Source organism: Peromyscus leucopus, chromosome 1 (genome assembly GCF_004664715.2).
Source record: "Peromyscus leucopus breed LL Stock chromosome 1, UCI_PerLeu_2.1, whole genome shotgun sequence".
Classification (NCBI taxonomy): Eukaryota; Metazoa; Chordata; class Mammalia; order Rodentia; family Cricetidae; genus Peromyscus; species Peromyscus leucopus.
In genome coordinates, this window is record NC_051063.1 from 173,442,726 (window position 1) to 173,461,869 (window position 19,144).

Consider the following 19,144-nt stretch of genomic DNA (forward strand, 5'->3'; position numbering starts at 1 on the left):
CTCACCTAACTCCTCCTAGATCCACCACTCCTTTCTCATTTACCCAAATTATGGACTAAGGGATGAAAGATCCCAGAGCCAGTGGATGACTATAAGGGGACAGTCTTTTTTTTGGACACAGCATATTTTTTGCACATATGGGAGGGAGGGAAGGCTGGAGGGGCAGGAGGAGGGAAGAGGGGGGGAGGTGTCTGTGATTGGTATGTAAAATGAATAAAAAATTTCTTAAGAAAAAAAGAAATGGTTTAATTTAAGATGAAAAGAGCTAGCTAGCAAGAAGCTGAAGCCATAGGCCATCCAGTAATTTGTAATTAATATAAGCTTCTGAATAATTATTTTATAGGCAGCTGTGGGACCTTGGGTGGGAGAGATTCGTCTGCTGGGCATGGAAGGACTGGAGAAAGTCCAGCTACACTGACCTGGTGTCAGTTCTCCTATTCTGCTCAACCTTGTCAGCCTCCTCTGAATTTATGTGGTTCTGTTTTGTTCTTGAGTTTGCATGAGAGCAGATATCAATCTCCAAGGCACAGAGAAGACTCCCAAGTGTGATCAACTAAGGTTATTTCCCTGGAAGCAAAGGGTTAGTCATTCAAGACTTCTTCAGGAAGATACAGAAACAATTTCCCCAGAAAAGACATGGTGAATCATTACAGTAATAGCCTGCCAAGAGTGTAACACACAGAGATTCCAATCAAAAGGGCCTCAGGTCAACTACCAATCATAGCATGTGGCTCAGCTTTGCTGGAGCTTTGTTAAGCAGCTGTGCTGACTTCACAACTTTCTCTGTTCCCCTAGAAGATGGGTGTGCCAGGGAAGTAAAATAAATGACACATAAATACATAATAAATAAATAAATAAATAAATAAATTCACTTATTAAAAAATTCTGGGATTAAAGGTGTGCAGCACCACCCTTACTCCCTGAGTTTCTAAATTAGTGAGAAATTATATGAACTGCTTATTGTCTCTCCTAATGTGTGTGTGTGTGTGTGTGTGTGTGTGTGTGTGTGTGTGTGTGAATATAAAATACATTTTTAATTTTACTGTTCTGCTTTAAAAGTACTCAAGTCCAGGCTGGGTAGGATCTGCTCAGCAGCAGTGGGTGGTGAGCTCAGTCCCAGGGGCTGAGCCCAATCCAGACAGCAACATAGCTAAACCCAAAGGTCAAACAATAGGTACCTAAGGTTCAAATTTTCCATCTTTCATGGCTTTATTAATTCTCAACAAGTTATTAACAAGGAGCTTACATTATTTGTTTTTGTGGTTGCAGAAGGGGAATTCCAAGCATAAATTGCCTGAGTCCTGTGTAAGCATGTCTATGGAATCTTGATACGGGGAGTAGATAATGAAACAAGGTTTCTGGTGGATGAGGGGTTTATTTGTATTCCAGACTCCTGATTAAAACATCAAGAAGAGCGTGAGGTGGTGGTGCACGCCTTTAGTCCCTGCATTCGGGAGACAGAGCCAGGCGGATCTCTGTGAGTTCGAGGCCAGCCTGGTCTATAGAGCAAGATCCAGGACAGGCTCCAAAGCTACACAGAGAAACCCTGTCTCAAAAAACAAACAAACAAACAAACAAAACAAAAACCAGTTAAAAAGAAGAAACCTTCCTGCTTGTTGCAGAGATGCAGTGGGGATAGCTGTAAAGGAAAGCTGTAATGCTTCCAGGGAGAGGAATACAGGACTTGAATCAGGGCTGCCTGACCCCACAGCTTTCTCACTGTATCAGTGACTCTCACCTTCCACTGAGCCCCACACCAGCTGTTCTCCCACCAGCCCAGCTGTTCACCTGCTGCCAGACCTACTCCGCCCTCTGTGATGCAATTCTGTTCTTGGCATCCTGGGCTGGGTGGACCTACAAGAGAAGCGTGTCTGGCTTTGAATCTTCAGAGAACTCAGATGATTCATGAAGGCAGATGAAGACGATGTTGTTCTTGGAACACAGAGCCCTAGTCCTAGTCCAGCTGTCACTAAAGTGCCTGCTCCTGGAGGAGTTGTTGGGCACCTGTGCAGGTGAGTGCTGGGCAGGGAGAGGGACCTCGCTATGTCCCTGTGCTGTGGGGGGCAGCATGAGGGAATTTGGGGCGTGTAAATATGTGTCTATGTGTCTGTTGGTAAGTGAGTGTGTGTGTCTCTGTGTGCCTGTGTCCATGTGGTGTGTGTTTGTCTGTGTCTGTGTGGTGTGTGTATGTTTCTCTGTGAGTGTCTGTGTGTGTCTGATGTCTGTGTATGGGACTGTGTGTGTCTGTGTGTGCACTTGTGTGTGTCTGTGTGTCTGCATGGTATGTGTGTTTCTGTGTCTGTGCTTGTATGTTTCTGTGTTATATATGTACTTGTGTGTTTCTGTGTGAGTGTGTGTCTTTGTGTGTGCCTGTGTGTTTCTGTGTGTTTGTATCTGTGTTTCTGTGTGTTGAGTGTGTGCGTCCGTGTCTGTGTGTGTCTGCATGGTGTGTGTGCTTCTGTGTCTGTGTGTCTGTATGGTGTCTGTGTGTGTCTGGGTGTGTACCTATGTGTGTCTGTGTAATGTGTGTGTGTTTGTGTGTTTCTGTGTGAATGTGTGTCTTTGTACATGTGTCTGTAACAGGGACTATGGGAGTCCAGCCACTTGAAAGCCCTTTCAGGGTCCAGGAAGAATCTGTGACCAGTTGATAATCTAATCTTGGATGATATTAAATGAATCTATGTACATGTGACCCTTTAGTTCATATGATTTATTTATTTATTTATTTATTTATTTATTTAGAGTCAGTTTTCTCTCTACACAGCTTCTTTTCTATTCTTGTACTTAGCTCCTCTCTGTCCCTTCTCCTCCTGTCCTCTCATAACTCTAAGTCATTTCCATCTCCATCCTCTTCTTCATCCTCATTCTTTTCCATCTCGGTTCCTTCCCCTCCATCTCCCGGCACTGGTCTCCATCTCACCGGCAGCCTGACTCTTCCAATACCAAGGAAAGCTTCCAAGCTTCCTACCAGAGCCGTGACAGCCAGCTTCATCTGCAACGGGGATGTGAATAGAGGAGGTGGGGTTGATAAGGCCTGGAATAAGTCAGAAAGGGAATTTATGTGCTCAAAGTATATTCTTATAAGTGGTCAGGTGAAACGTTATGAGTCTATCACAAATGTGCTCAAACTACAATCCCACAGATGGTTAGGTAAAAGAGTCTCTCAGTCACTAAAACAAAACTGCCTCTCTTTTCCTATGCCGCCATGCACTGGCAGGGCAGGGTCACTGCCAGACCTAGGCAGTCTGCCTCACAGCTACATTGCACCTGGTTTGCTGTTACGGCCAAGGATGCTTGAGAAGAATATCAGGTAAATACACTGTTAGGAGTTCTTGGAAGCATACACAGCGTATAAGAAAGTCATTGCAGGAATCGGCTAATATGTATACAAAAGCTAAAATATCACCAAAACTCCTTAAGCCATGGATTGCCCTTCGGAAAAGTCCTTGACCTTTCCAAGTAATAGCTTTTGTGATAGAAGCTGGATTCCATTACATTTTCCTGTGACTTGCAGCATATCTGTGTGATTCTCTTTGTGTGTGCCTGTGTGTTTCTGTGTTTGTATCTGTCTTTCTCTGTGTTGTGTGTCCATGTGCTGTGCGTGTGTCTGTGTCTATGTGTCTCTCTCTGTGTGTCTGTGTTTGTGCGTCTCATGTCTGTGTAGTATGTTTGTGTCTGTGTCTCTGTGTGTATATGTCTGAGTGTCTGTGTGTGTATGTCTGTGTGTCTGTGTATGTTTCTCTCTGTGTATATGTGTGTATTATCTAGTTGAGTCCCTGGAAAGATGCACATCTGGTAGCCATTTGGAGGAACTTTCATGTCTAAAGGATTCTGACTGTGGGAGGAAGTGTGCTTGGCTGTCCTAGTATAGTGTATAATCACAGACGCCCAGGAACTTGGTGGGGGCAGGATGGCCAATGGTTTCCCAGATCTGGAAAGCTCCGCCCCCAAGAAACAATATAAGCTCTGTATCCTGTTCAGTTTGTCACTGCTTTTCTCCCTAGCAGAGGCAGACACTCTGCTGGATTTTTCCCTCCCAATAAATCTATCGGGTGAGGTCTGTTGCAATGACTCTTCCTGGAGCAGAGCAGAGCTGTAAACCCCTCCCCTGCTGGAGCAGAGTTCTTACACTCGCATCAAGGAAACCATTCCCAGAGTGCTGCGGGCCGCAGGAATATATCATAAGAACTCAGCTGGTTATGGCAAAGTCACTACCTGGAGGAATCAGGGAATTCCTCCAGAGGAAGCCAAATCCCAAGGAGTTTTTGGTGTTACTTGGCTTGGTATATATCAGCTGTATTCTGTTATGAAAATCATGTGTGCCTTCATAGCTTTCCTAATTGATTTTTCCCTAAGAAGGGCTAACAGTGCGGACTGATCACTCTCTAGACATACACATTCCAGGCATTTGGAGAACAGCCTCAGGAAAGGCTTTCTCTGGAATCAGATATCTCCCCTAGCCACTTTCAAGGACTAAAGGAGACATCACCCAGGTGGTCACCCAATTTCCGAGGATTAACAGTGATAACAACCCACAGGCGAGTCTCCTGACTTAAGGTAAATTCCACAAGGGGACACCGCCTAGGTCAGGTAGACATTAAGTAATAGCTTTACACAATTTAGCTCAGACCCCTCCTTTCTTACAGCCTTACTAACTTCATAGACCTCTAACTACTTACCTAACCACTTCTAGGAATATTTAGATAACCTTCTGTGCTAACAGCTATGCTCAGCCAGAACTCCCAGTTCAAGCCTCCCTGTAATTATCATTATTGGTAGCATCCGGCCAGGTCCATCACTGGATGGAGGAAAGTACCTTATCAGAGATACCTCTGTACTCTCTAAGAACAGACTTAAGCATCCAGGTTACCTGTTTGAGAAGGCCTGGCGGATGTGTCAATTAAGCCTATTCTTATCACCCCTCCATTTGACCCTGGAAGCCTGGCTTTGCACTGCTAAGGAAATACTGCTTGTAAGTGTATATAGACCAGAACTCCCAGGCAGGAGACACAGAGAAGAGAGAAGAGAATGGAAGACCTAGATGGGTAAGAACTTGAGAGGAATGAACTGAGATGGGGAAGAACTAGATTGAAGAGCTAAAAGAGAGGACTAGAGGAACGAGATGGAAGACGAGGAAGAGCCAGATGGGGAAGAACAAGATGAGGAAGAGCCAGATGAGAGAGAAGGAGACGGGAGAGGAGCTGATAGGGGAAAGAACTAGATAAATGAGAACCTAGAAGGGACAGAACTAGATGAAGGAATTAAGATAGAACCTAGAGGGGACGGTAGATAAATACAGAGAGAAATCAGGCAAGAAAGGAGCTAGACATGAGAACAGAACTGAAGCTGTGTATAAAGGATGTTATGCCAGAGGAATTAAAGCAAGTGGACTATAGAACTCGGTGTGCTGAGATTATTTCCTGATAATAGTCCTCGCCGTTAGTAGTTCTCTCTCCTGAGCCCCTGGGATGTATAATATTGAGGCTGGTTCCTCTAATATTATACAAGACCAGAGTCAGGGCTGTTAACACTTTGCCAGGGAAACCCTGGTCAGACTCTGAGCAGAATTCAGGGATTGGTGGGACTTCAAGTCCTGAACTTGGTTAGAGGCAGGATGTGTTTTTAGCTCTGGTCTTAGGGACAGGGTGTTCTTTCACTGGCCCTTTTTACCCTACAGTGATAACCACAGCCCAGGGAGGCATTGGGTCCCCAGTGTTATTTATTTACCGATGTTATTTACAGGGCACAAGAGAATACAAGATACAACAAAACCCACTATAAGAGATTCTATTAGGGGAAGGAAAGGACAGACATGAGTAGGCCTCTCAGAGAGAAATGTGCAGAGAGGGCAGGGTGGAGTCTGCTTTTATAGGTCGCCTCATGGATGCACATATGGGCTTATGTAGCTGTGCCACACATGGCTTACGTGACCACACTTTGCGCAGACTACTTGACCATGCTGTGCACAGATTACATAGGATGTAAGGCCCTGGAGTGACTAAGCATTTTGCCTGACTGCTGACACCACGTGTGCGGTCATGTGACTCCAGAAGTGGCTAGGGATAATAACATTCCAGCCTCTTTATTATTATTATAAAAAGTAAGGGGTCAGGGATGCTGGGTGAATGAGAACTGGGCGTTGTGTCTCTTGGAACTGCTTCCAGCTGACTTGGAGGGCACCAGTTAATTTTGGGAGCGGCAGGGGACTTTTTCCAAGGTAGCCGGTTTTTCTGAGGTAGCTGATTGTCTTCACTGCTGTTCTGAGGCCTTGGCAATCATCCAATGTTGCTTGGATCTTACAGCCTGAGCCTGACAGGATGCTGGTGAGGCAGAAGTTGAAGTTTAGAAAATATTTTTTCTTAGATCCTGGTACTTGGTGGGGGAGGAGATGAGGGGGTACCCTAAGGATGAGGGAGGGGGTCGCAAGACCAGGAAAGTTTGAATGATACTTATCTGAAGTGGATCTGACCTGTCTGGGTGGGTCCAAGTCAACTCCCTGGAGCTCAGAAGAATTTTTAACTTTACAAAGGAGACAAATTAGACATATTAAGAAGTGACCAAAGGGAATTTAAATCCTGAACTTGTAGCTATGATATTGTAGTGCTGAGTATTCTTCTATCAGAATTTTATTGGTTAGTATTGAAATTATGGAGTCATGTAGCAAAGAGAGACAGGAATCTGGAACTGCTTTTTTTCCTATTATCAATTAGGCTTCCTATCTTCACCTGAGACAAACCTTAAGGCGTCTGTTTCCTTTCATTATCGCCCTATCACTTCAGCATCCAGGAGACCCAGGTGATTGATCGCTGAGGGCAGTTAACAAACTTTTATGTATTAAAGTCTGTTTTGCAGAGTCCAGAACCTTTTGAGTCTGGGGGTGTGAATACTTCTGGGGTGTTCCTGTTTCTTACCGCCTGGGTGTATTTGATGGTCCTCGCACCTCCAGCTCTGTGGCTGATGGTGGTCCTGTGAGTCAGCCGAGTGGTTCATTAGAACTTTGAATGTTATTAGAGTCGGTGGGGGGGGGTGGGAACTGATGGAGCAGAGTGTGATCAGTAGGGACAGGAGAACGCAGAGGGGGAACTGAGAAGAGAAACATATGGGGTCCCCAATCCAGTGGGGTTGAGTACAGTTGTGGGACGAAGTCTTGTTCTTCTGGAATTGGAAACAGGCCGTTGGTCTCTGTGTCCTCTAGAACTTAAGAGAGCAGGGCCCTGTTTGCATCACCGTGCATGCGGAGGGATTACCCTGGGGTAGGGGTGAGGTAAAAGGTGGTAGGTGAGATGGGTGAATCCAGTGAGGAAAGCTCTTGAGCTTAGCAGCTATGGAGGTCACAAGAATTAGCTTGAAGGGTCCCTGCCATTTGGGGGAAGTGGGGAGGGGTGCTGGCCTTGGGTGGAAGAAGGACATGATCCCTGCTGTTGACTGGGGGTGGCAGGGGTTGTCACGTGGCCTGGGTAGGGAACGGTCAGCACAATTCCATAGGAGAGAATAGAGGTGATAGAGTAAGGGGGTGAGCGGGTGGTCAGGGAGTGGCAAAGGTTTGAATAGAAGGCCAGGGGCTAGAACTGGCCTCCCATACATGAGTTCAAACAGCGTGATTTAAAGGGGTTGCGTGGAAAGAGCCCAGACCCTGAAAAGAGCCAGAGGCAATAGTTATACCCAGTAAAAGTGAAGTTCCTGTGACATCTTAATAAGTATATTTTTAAAGGAGTGGTTAGTCCATTCTACCTTCCCTGAGGATTGAAGATTGTAAGGGATATAGAAATGCTTAGGGATGTTAAAAGCTTCAGATAGGGTTTGAGAAATCTGGGAGGTAAACCAAACTCTGGGCCTTTATCAGACTGGAGAGAGGCAGGGATCCCAAATCGGGCCATAATCTCCTGGAGAAGGAGGTCAGAGACTGTCTGAGCCCATTAACAAACCAACCAACCAACCAACCAACCAACCAACCAACCAACCAACCAACCAACCAACCAACCAACCATATATTTGCTCACCATAATAGAGCCTATCCACTCAGATCGGCTTCAAATCCCATCACAAGTCCTAACTTTCAGATGCTACGGGTTTCTTCGGTGGAATTCCTATCTTCTATACTCTTGAGATTTTTCACCGTGGTTGTAGGGACTGGATGCACAGCTCCATGCATGCTCTCACTCTTAGCTCCAGCTCCTTATTTCTTCGGGTCAATACTTCAGTAAAATTCTTTGTCCTTTCATGTATTTCATATGTTTTCTGCTACTTTATATACATACTTGATTTTTTTTCAAAGGATTTTTCTGGAACTATGGAAATGATCCTGTAATGTTGTTGTTTGCTTTTTATTCTTTTTTTAGTGGCCCACCACCTAGCTCCCAAATAAATTCACACATGCAGGCTTATTATTACTTATGAATGCCTGGCCTTAGCTTGGCTTAGTTTCTAGTCAGCTTTCCTTATCTTAAATTATCCCATCTATCTTCTGCCCCGGGGCTTTTCCTGTTCTCTTACTTCTGTAAATCTTACTCTTACATCCTGGCTTGTTGGCTGTGTAGCTGGGTGGCTGGCCCTTCATGTCCTTCCCTTTTCTGGCTTATTCTTCATCCCCCTTTCCAGATTTCTCCCTCTATATATTTTCTCTGCCTGCCAGTCACACCTATCCTTTCTCCTGCTCTCTATTGGCCATTCAGTTTTCTTTATTAGACCACCAGGTGTTTTAGACAGGCACAGTAACACAGCTTCACAGAGTTAAACAGATGCAACATAAACAAAAGTAACACACCTTAAAACATTCTAGTACAATCCTGTGATTTTTTTTTGTTTGCAAGCCTGTGACTAGGCTTTATAATATTTGTTAACTTACATATGCTAAACCATTCCTGTGTCTCTGTAATAAAGCCAACTTGATCATTGTGGAGGACGTTAGTGTTATGTACCTGTATTTGGTTTTCAAGCCTTTTATTCAGGATTTTTCATGTGAGTTCATTAATGATACTGGTCTGTGATTTGGGGATTTTGCTGTGTCTTTACTTGGTTTGTGTATGAGCCTGATACTGGCATAGACCAAGTTTGAGAACGCTCCATATGTGTCTTGTTTTAATTTAAGAAGAATTGGCTCTAGATGTTCTTTAAAAATACAGTAGAAGTATGCTGTGAAACCATATGGGCCTGGGTTGTTTTATTGTGTGTGTGTGTTTGTTCATTTGCTTTTTTCAGAAGGATTATCATTACTTTTTTTTTAATCTCCCCTTTATTATGGTTATATTTAGGCTATTGATCACTTCATGGTTTAGCTTTGGTGGTTTGACTCAATCTAGAAATGTGTCCCTTTTTTTTTGGATTTTTCAACATCATGGAGTAGAGGTTTTTTGAAGTATTCCCTTATATTACTTTGCATCACATAGTATACTCCTTTGTCCAATCAGCTGTACTAGCAAATGTTGACTGCAATGAGTCACGGATCTGGTTCAAAGTCTCTGGTTTCTGGTACACTGTCATCACTGCAGCCCCACTGAAACTCCCCTGGGATGTCCTGCAGCAGCCCTGAGTTGTGGTTGTGGAGATCCCGCGAGTATCTTTCCACAGGACCAGTCACTTCAGGAGCTCCAGCAGGTCCTAGAATGGGTAGATGTTAGGGTGGGCCAACCCAAGGGCCAGCTGTGGGTCTGGGTTCTACCTGAACTGGGCAGTCTGGGTCACAGGGGCCACCCACCTCAGGTGAGGGAGAGAAGCCAGGTCTCCTATTTAAGTATTTATAGCTCTGAAGGGAAAGGTATCCCGGCTTTCAGAAGCCAGGCTATACCAATGGCTGTGGTCTGATGGTGGATGGTTTACCCACAGGAATGTGATAATTCTGGTCCTCTCCCAGAGATTCTTTACAGCTCATCTCTACTCCACTCTACTAAGAGAGTTTCCCTGTAGAGATGTCCCTTGCTTCTCTGCTCCAGTGAAAATTGCTACTTCTCTGCCACACTCTGCTAAGTGGGAACCCCTCCCCCCAAGAAATGTAGCAGTTTGCTCCTGCTCCTTCTAAAGTAGTTAACTTCTCTGAGCTTCTCCATTCCAGTGAAAGAAGATCTTCACCCAAAACTCATTCAAGAGATTTATTGGGAGGGAGGAATCCAGACAAGTGGCTGCCTCTGCCAAGGTGGAAAAAGGCAAACTCCCAAGGAACAGGCACAGGGCCCACACAGGGCTTCTTGTGGCAGAGTTTTTCCACAGTGGAGATTTTCAGGGTGGGACCTGGTCAGATTTCAATCATGCATCTTGGACAAGCTCGGAGATTGGCTGATTTGATGCTCAGGGGTGGGTTGGTTTCATGCTCAGCTGATGGGGCAGAGAATGTTTCTTTGGCTCTGGTTTCAGGGACAAAGTGTGTTTCTTTCACTGGCTCTTCTTAACCTTCTGGCTCTGTTTTCAGGGCCAAGGTGTGTTTCTTTCACTGGCTCTGGTTCCAGGGCCACAGGGTTTTTTTTTTTTTAGCTCTGGTTTCAGGGTTAGGGTGTGTTCCTTTGTCTGGCCCTTTTATCCTATACCCTATGCCCATTACATTAAAATCATTTCTCCCTCAACTGTGGTGAGCAGTGAGGCCATCTCTCCCAAGAATGGAGTCAGTTCTCCCATGAGGGTAGAGACCAGCTCTCTTGCTCTGTGTCCAGTGAGCGGTAGGGTCCCTTTCCCCAGGCCCACCAATGGCAGGGACCGCTCAGCCTGGCCTTCTGATTTCATCACTCATGGGTTCCTATGGCTCGCTGAAATCCCACAGGCCACAGGCATCAACACCGACCCCAGGTACAGCTGGGCCATGGACCCAGACATGGTCCTCAGCAGCAGCCATGTCTGGATGTCACCATTGCCCCAGGTGGCAGGGCAGTCCACTCAGATTGGCATGGCCCCAGCAACACTGTGGCCCTCAGACACAAACATGTCCCCAGAACTCAGGTATCTGCATGGCTGTCCACCGTAACAGGAGCCTTGAACATCAACACAGACCCTGACTGCAGTAGGGCCACACCCAGATGTGGCCCTCAGCTGCAGCTCTGGCTGGGTTGTCACCATTACACTGGCGGCAGGACAGGCCACTCACATCTGCATGGAGCCAGCTGCAGCATGCATGCTCCTTGGGCACCAACATGGTCCCGGTTGGCTGATCAGACCCCAGGCAACCACACAGCCTTTGGTTGCAACAGGAACCACAAATATTGAATCAGACCCTGGCTGCTGTAGGGCCACAGACACACACAAACCCTCAGCAGCAGTCCAGGCCCAGACAACACCAGGACCCTGGCTGGCAGCAGAAGACACCAGAGCATCATGGCTTCATGGTACCCAGGCCTCAGACACCAGAAGGCCATTTTACATCTCTCTACTACACTCCTTCCGACTCTCACTCTCTCACTCCTTTATGCTCTAATGAAACATTAGAAACATTAGAAACTCCTTTATGCTCTAATGAAACATTTATGCTCTAATGAAACATCTCACTCTCTCACTCTTTCATGCTCTAATGAAACATTCCTCTTGGCTTCTCACACTTACACAGGAACAGAATACAGTCTGAGCTCAATTCCTCAAAGCAGAGCTGACTCTGAAAACCATCAACTTGTTAATTGTGTCATTTTTCTCTTCCTCTCTTAGGAACCCATACTCTGCACTATGACCTCATGGCCTTGTCTCTGGAGGGGTCAAGGAAGTCCAAATTTAGGGCCCAGGGATACATTGACAATGAGCTCTTCCTGCGCTATGACAGCTACAGGAGAAGAGCAGAGCTCTGGGGGCCTAGGATCAAGAGACAAGGAGGAGCTGAGATCTGGACAAGAGAGACTGAGGACATGCAGGAGAAGGAGGAGCAACTCAGGAGGATGCTGACTGAGGTCATGACCCAGAAGGGCCAACATAGAGGTGAGTATGCAGGGACAGAAGCACAGAATTCAACTCTGGCCTCTAAAGTCAGGGTTGGGGGCTGGACACAGCTGGGATGAATGATTAAACTAGTGATGCTTCTGTGAGGGATGGAGGACCTGAATCCTGAGAGGTCACAGGATGTGCCCAACTCACCTTAAGACCAGAGGGAAATAAGGTCCTTAAAAAATAAAGTGACAAGTCTCTGTCTGTTATGACCAGGCATTCACACCCTTCAGGCAATGTTTGGCTGTGAAACCCAAGGAAACAACACTGGAGGCTTCTGGCGCTTGGGCTATGATGGGCAAGACTTCCTCACCTTTGACCAGAAGAGCCAAACATGGAAAGTGTCCATGCCTTCAGCACTCTCAACCAAGACATTCTGGGAGAGACATGGCCCCAGCATGGATCAAGTTCAGACTTTTTTAAATGACATATGTCCTAAACTTCTCCAGAGATATTCAACTTATTTGGAGAACCAATTGATGGATACAGGTACTGACTATGGGTGGGTGGGTCTATTCACTGAGTCTAACTGTATCTTACCAAAGTGCTTAGGAGGTACTGGATTCTTACTAAATTAGACAAGCATCACATAGTCTAAGGTGACACCCAAATGGAGTGTGAGTAATCTCCAGAGCCACTGTTGTGCACCTTAAGTGGGGAAGCTTAGGTATCTCTGACATGAGTCCACAGTTATAAGTCCCCAGATGTCAGTAATCTTAGATTTCACTCAATTGTCCTACATTCTGGGGTGTTCACTTTGAAGAACTGAGACAACTGGGTGTGTGGAGTTCTGTCCCTTAGATGGGGTCATCATGATGGGGAGTTGAGATAGGACACTTCTGCACCTGGAGCTGGTTCACAACCTATTCTGTGTCATGGGTCAAAGTCATTCTGCTCTTGTTCAGGTCTTGATTAAGGAAGGTCAAGTTCAATGCTGCTTCTTCAATTTAATCTTGTGACAAAAACACAGAGCAGTAGGGGGCCTTTGGGTCCTTGTGCTCACTGAAAAGCACCAGGGAACCAGGAGAATGATGAACACAAAGGGTTGTCTCTTCAAAGGGAGAGATGTTTTCCACCCAGGAATCTGGGAGCAGAGAGACATGGGTAAGAGCCTTCTGACCTTTGAGTAATCTGTATGGTCAGGGCACACAGGCTCTCCAAGACCCTTATCTTAATCTTGTTTGACTCATTCTATCTACAACACTATTCTCCTCCAGACCTTCATCATGAACTTGTTTATCTTGAGCCTGTTTCTTCAGTTAACGTATAGGATCTATTTTTTATGGACGATGTCACTGGTCCCTTCCAAGACTTTTGATGTAGTCATGTCCTAAGCTTTGTTCACACACAGGATTCAGTTAATTATCACCAGGAATCTTTTTTGCCAATTGTACTGAACTTAAGTATACTTAAAACAAGCTACCCAGGATCAGACTCTCAAAGTTTAAACTAACACTGGCTACTGCTTAGTGTTTAAACAGACTCCCTTCCTGCCTCTTGTGGAATGACGCTCTCTGCTTGGCATCATGTTCACAGAGACTCCCACAATGAGTGTCCACAGAAACCAGTGTGGTGAGAGGGCAGTCAGGATGAAGAAACCACTTATCATCCAGGGATCTTCAAGGGGAAAAACTTAAAGCCTTAGGCAAACAATCAGGACCCTGGTCAGTTCCCTGACTTGGGAAGGTTGGTACCTCACTGTGCCTTAGAGCATGCAGAACAGACTTTCATTTCTTCTATGAATAAGGAGCTACAGTCCACTGTGGTCAAGTGTCCAGTCCCTGTAGACCAGGGAAGCTCTTTGTCCCATCAGTATCTACAAAGTCTTCTGCATCACAGGCTGGATCAGTTGGCCTCTGACAGTGAGATTTTCATGTCCTCTCAAGTTCTCCATATAGGTGGGGGCTGACACCCATAGATTGTCAGGGGTAATGGAGCTGTGTGTGAATCTCATATACTCATCTGACCACAGGTGGCCTGTCTCCCAGGGAAAGGAGGCTGGAGAAAATATCCACAGGGTGACATTATATAATAACTGGTTGTTTCTGCCCTCAGATTCTCACAAGGAAAGGTTTTTGGGGTCTTCAGCCTCAGTGAGTTCTGCCTAGTTTTTCAGCAGGTATGCAGGAGATGACTGACCCACTGTAGTTATGCAGTGGGGACGCACACTCTAACCTGCTTTATTTCTAACCTGTGTCTTTGCCATCCCCACCCCCAAGTTGGGGCTTGGGAGATGGCTCAGTGGGTAAGAGCACTGGTTGCTCTTGCAGAGGACCCAGGGTGAATGCCCAGTATCCATGAGGGGGCTTAAAACCATTTGTAGCTCCAGTTCTAGGGGATCCAATACCTTTGATGACTTTTGTAAGCACTAGGTTACACATGGTACATGTACATTCTTGCAGGCAAAACATTTACATACATAAAATAAAGTAAATAATTCTAAAATATTTAAAAGATTACCTTTTATTTTTTATTTGGCTTATCTTTTTCAGAAAACAGAAATTCATAATTCACCTACCACCTGCCTCTACCTTTCTAGTGTTATGATAATGGACCTGTCTGGGATCTGAAATGTGATGTTTAAAGCTTTAGATAAATCTTGTAACAGAAAATAGAGGTTGTCCTGGGATATTTGTGGAGGAAGAAAGATATTGGTCATCAGTTTTTGGCCAACTCCAGGAACAAACAATCATGGCCACAGTCAGCTGACTGTACTTAGAGAGTCCCTCACCTGTCCCCTAGTGACTGATGAGCTGGCTTTGTCATAGAGAAAAGGCACAGCCCACCACGGTCTGATCTGTGGCCCCTATAAACACTGAGCCTCTGTCCTCTCAGGGCCTGTTGTTCATCTATGACCTGTGTTGGAAAGAGGAACTGCTGGCCCGTGACAGCAGGGACACCCTGTCCTCTCATCATCAGCATGTAAAGACGGGATGGATCCTCAAGGGCATCAAGGGCCATTGGAGCTGAGCCCCAGCCTCCCACAGTCCTATAACCACTGGGAGTTGTGCCATCTAGTGGGGGGGCAGTGAATGTGAACAAGATGATTCTTCTGGGCGACACTCCATTCAGAGATTGAAAGGTCCTCATCTTAACTGACCCACTTTATCATCTCTCAGGTTCCCCAAACATGACAGTGACCAGCAAAGTGCACGAATTGGGCAGGATCACCCTGACGTGCTGGGTTTTTAATCTGTATACTCCTGTGGCCACTCTGACCTGGCTTCGGGATGGGAAGCCGGCACAGCAGCACACCTTTGGCCCTGGGACCATCCTGCCCAGTGGAGATGGGACCTACCAGACCTGCGTGTCTATTTGGGTTCTTCCTGGACAGGAACCACACTTCACCTGCCGTCTGAGGCACCGCAGCCAGAACATTGAAGTCCCTACACTCCTTGGTGAGGAAACAGGGCAAGCATCACTCTAAGGGGGGAGGGGGGAGGCAGGGTCGGGAAGCCCCCGTGGAATACAATCACTATAACTTTTCTGGTCTCTCCAGGACCTCAAGCTAGGGAAAGTGGTGGAGCCACCAGCTCTGCTTCTGCTCTTGTGGCTTCTGCTTTTCTTTCCATGTTGATATTTCTAGCCTGCGCCTAGAGCAGCAAGAACACACAGGACAGCAAGAGACCAGGTGAGCATCCCTGCAGGGTGTGAAAGGGGGTGACAGGCCTTTTCTTCTCTTTGTAAATTGTACAGGTAGAAAGGCAGTCACATAAGCGACTTTTTGCCCCACTGGTGAATGGAGGGATCCAAGTAGTCACCATCCAGGACCTGTTAACCTCCCCCGCTGTTGGGAGATAGCGCCCCCTGGTGGATGTACGGTGCTGCTTCCCATGTGTTCTTAGATGCATTGGGAAACACAGGGACAGGAAAGCAGGCAGGAAGCCCACAGCAAAGTCCATTGTGGCAAACCCCAAGTGTTCCCGCCTCTTCACCAAATATGTACAATGCAAACAGCCAAACAATACAGAGGGAGACCTGGTAGCCCAAAAGATGATTGAGAGGCAGGCAATTCACCAGATGATGATGATGTCTATTGCAATTAGCATCTTGATTCAAACATGGAAACTTCTCCTCAAAAGATATTCATGAATCATCTGGTTGAGGCAGTGTATGTGTACATAAATACAGACATTTAAAGATTTTGAGGATATTTAAATCCCTGTGGTGTCTTTAAGTCCGTATTAATAGTCAGATGGATCTTTGAAGATCCAATACAGGACTTCTGGTCTATCTTCTAGGTTGAACTACTCTCTTTCTACCTTCAGCCATGGCAGCCTAAAATGATCACAACAAAACCTGTTGAATGTTAATACTCCTTCACAATAAAAGGAAGTGAGCCGGGCTGCCGTGGCACACATCTTTAATCCCAGCACTCGGGAGGCAGAGCCAGGCAGATCTCTGTGAGTTCAAGGCCAGCCTGGTCTACAGAGCGAGATCCAGGACAGGAACCAGAACTACATGGGGAAACCCTGACTCGAAAAACAAAACAAAAAACAAAACAAAACAAAAAAAGGAGGTGAGCTGGCCCCCCAACTAATTTTATTTTAAAAATAATAAAGGGAGATCTACATATACTACTATAGTTGCTTTAAAAATAAAATTGCTGTAAAGATAAGGAGATAAGGTATAAAAAACTATAAAACTATAAAAATTGTTTAATGCATAAAGATTGATGTATAAAGATTATATGGATATATGGCTTCAGAATGGCAAACTAAATGGCTTTTATAAGTCACAAAAGTCTGAGTATGTTCTCTAATGTGTTTAAGGATCAGACTTGAAAACAATACATATGATATTTGTTTCTAAGGTCTAAGATTAACAATTACAAAAAACTGGCTGTAAAGTACGTCAAATCAAGGTGGGGGTGAGGTCGGGAATCAGGTGGGGTATTTTTTGGGGGGAGAGTACTGAAAGAACCAACGGGAAAGGGGGTATTTCAGGATCAGTAGAAACCTGGTGCAAAAGAAACTCCCAGGAATCGACAAGGATGACCCCAGCTAACACTCCTAGCAATAGTGGAATCCTACACTGAACTGGCAACTTCCTGTGACCAGGCAAGACTTCCAGTGGAGGTGTCTGGACCCCAAGTGAGCTACATCACCTTAGACCTACACTGTGTTCTGACTATGGGATGTGCTGGGGTAAGGGTGACATAGAGATTGTGGGAGTGGCCAACCAGTGACCCCGTCCAGCCTCAGACCCATGCCAAGAGGGTGGGCCACCCCTGATACTGTCTGGAGTGCCAGGCCCCAGAGGCTGGATGCCCAGAGACCTAGGACGGAACCAAAGAGGACTGTAGAGAAAAATCAAAGTACTGATGCCTAGGGATATTCTGCTATACTCATAGATTGGTGCCTAGCCCAGATGTCATCAGAGAGGCTTCATCCAGCAACTGGTGGAAACAGATGCAGACCCACAATCAAACATGAGGCAGAGCTCAGGAAATCCTGCTGAAGAGAGGGGGGAAGGATTGTGGGATCCAGAGAGGTCAAGGACACCACAAGAAAACCCACAGAGTTAACTAACCTGGGCTCATAGGATTTCACAGAAACTGAACAAACAACATGGTTGCAGAGAGAGAGAGAGAGAGAGAGAGAGAGAGAGAGAGAGAGAGAGAGAGAGAGAGAGAGAGAGAAAGAGCGAGCAGCTACTATCTACCAGGAGAAGAGAAAAAAGCTAAAAGCTAAAGTCCAGTCACATGCTCCGGCTTGAGCCATTTCAGGCCTGAGCTGCTTGTAGCTCTGGCCCCTTTAAGCTCCGGCCACATGAGTTGGTGATCTGGCTGCAAGTAGCTCCAGCTGCACGTAGCAGCTTGTAGCTCCGGTCACGTGCTGCTCTGACTGGATGTGGCCAGACCGCTTGTAGCTCCGGCCAGGCCTGGGGCCTGTAACCTCTGTCCTGTAAGGCCACCAATGGTGTTTTAATGAATTCTTGCCATGTGGGTGCCAAATGTAGACGAATTTCTAAACAGTCTTATTAAATAAGAAACACAGAGCCAAATACAGAGGTAACAGCCAAAGTGACCAGAACTAGCGAAGAGCCATGACTACCTTATCTTACCACCTCGTCGCTTCCCCAGAGAGAGCTTCTTCCTGTGTAACCTGTGTTTTTATTGACTTTCTGTTCTGCTTTCTCATTGGCTCTAGGCCCAGTCACATGACTTCCTCATCACTGTCTGGTCTACACAGACCTCCAGGTCTCTATGGTTGGTACTGGGATTAAAGGCTCATGTCACCATGCTGGCTGTGTCCTTGACCACACAGAGACTCTGCCTGTCATGTGATCGATTCAAGGCGTGTGCTACCACCATCGGACTTCTGCTTATGGCTCGTTATGTGACCTCACTATGTGACCTCTGACCTCCAGGCAAACTTTATTTATTAACATACAAATAAAATCACATTTCAGCACAATTAAAACATCCCCTGACTGTGGCTTTGTCATATGTACCCTGTGTTACATTGATGCATTCTCCTCGCATCATTACACTCACTAGGACTTGTTCCATGAAGACATGTCAGATGTTGTCAAAGAATTTTTCTGCATCTATTGGGATGATGATGTAGTTTATGTTTAAATGTGATGCATAGACCCAGTGAAATTATTCAGCTGTAAGGAAAAAGAAAGCATAAAATTTCCAGGTAGATGAGTGGAGCTGGAAAATATGACTGAGGTAACTGAGACCAAGAAAGACAGTGATATATTCTTTCACATTTGTAATTCTCATAACTGGAATAACCAGAGAAGTAGGAAAGTTAAAAGAGACAATGGGGGTAGGATGAGCATTGTACAGATGCTAAGAAAGGGGAATGGAAAAAGGGAGGGGGGGTTCTTAACTGGTGGATGTGAATGAGTGCGATACAGAGGAGGAAGGATAGAAGAGGGATATATAGCATTAAGGATATTTCAAAAGTTATAAGCACTCATATTATTATATTATGTTTACCTAAAATTACATCATATACACATATTTTTAAATGAAGTTGGCATGAGAATGATCCACACCAAGAGCCATTGATTTATAGAAATCCAGAACCAGGGATGAAAAACCTCCTTTCAAACTCTTGGTCAGGTTGGTCCAAGAGATTCTTCAAACAATATATGCTATTGCTGTTGTATGTGAAGAGGAAACACAATCTCACCTTGCTCCAACTCCAGGACATTCCACAAAATGCTTGGGTACCAATAGTCACCTGGGCATCTCCTTCTGAGTCTCAGCATAGACACTCAAGTTGCATTGGTGCCCAGG

At 45.6% G+C, this 19,144-nt stretch overlaps 1 protein-coding gene across 3 annotated transcripts; it reads left to right on the forward strand.

Annotated features, from left to right (window-relative positions):
* Positions 1-1,578: 1,578 nt before the first annotated feature.
* LOC114682319 (zinc-alpha-2-glycoprotein-like) lies at positions 1,579-18,082 on the forward strand. Of its 3 annotated transcripts, none has more exons than XM_037201859.1 (6): positions 1,579-2,012; positions 11,620-11,883; positions 12,106-12,378; positions 15,009-15,287; positions 15,389-15,520; positions 18,042-18,082. In XM_037201859.1, the coding sequence occupies exons 1-5, from the start codon at positions 1,916-1,918 to the stop codon at positions 15,484-15,486; spliced, it is 1,011 nt and encodes a 336-aa protein (XP_037057754.1). In that variant the 5' UTR covers positions 1,579-1,915; the 3' UTR covers positions 15,487-15,520; positions 18,042-18,082. The 3 variants fall into 3 exon arrangements, with proteins under 3 accessions (XP_037057754.1, XP_037057750.1, XP_028711990.2); XM_037201855.1 differs by lacking the exon at positions 18,042-18,082 and adding an exon at positions 16,131-16,315; XM_028856157.2 differs by lacking the exon at positions 18,042-18,082 and having other exon boundaries at positions 15,389-16,315.
* Positions 18,083-19,144: the final 1,062 nt, after the last annotated feature.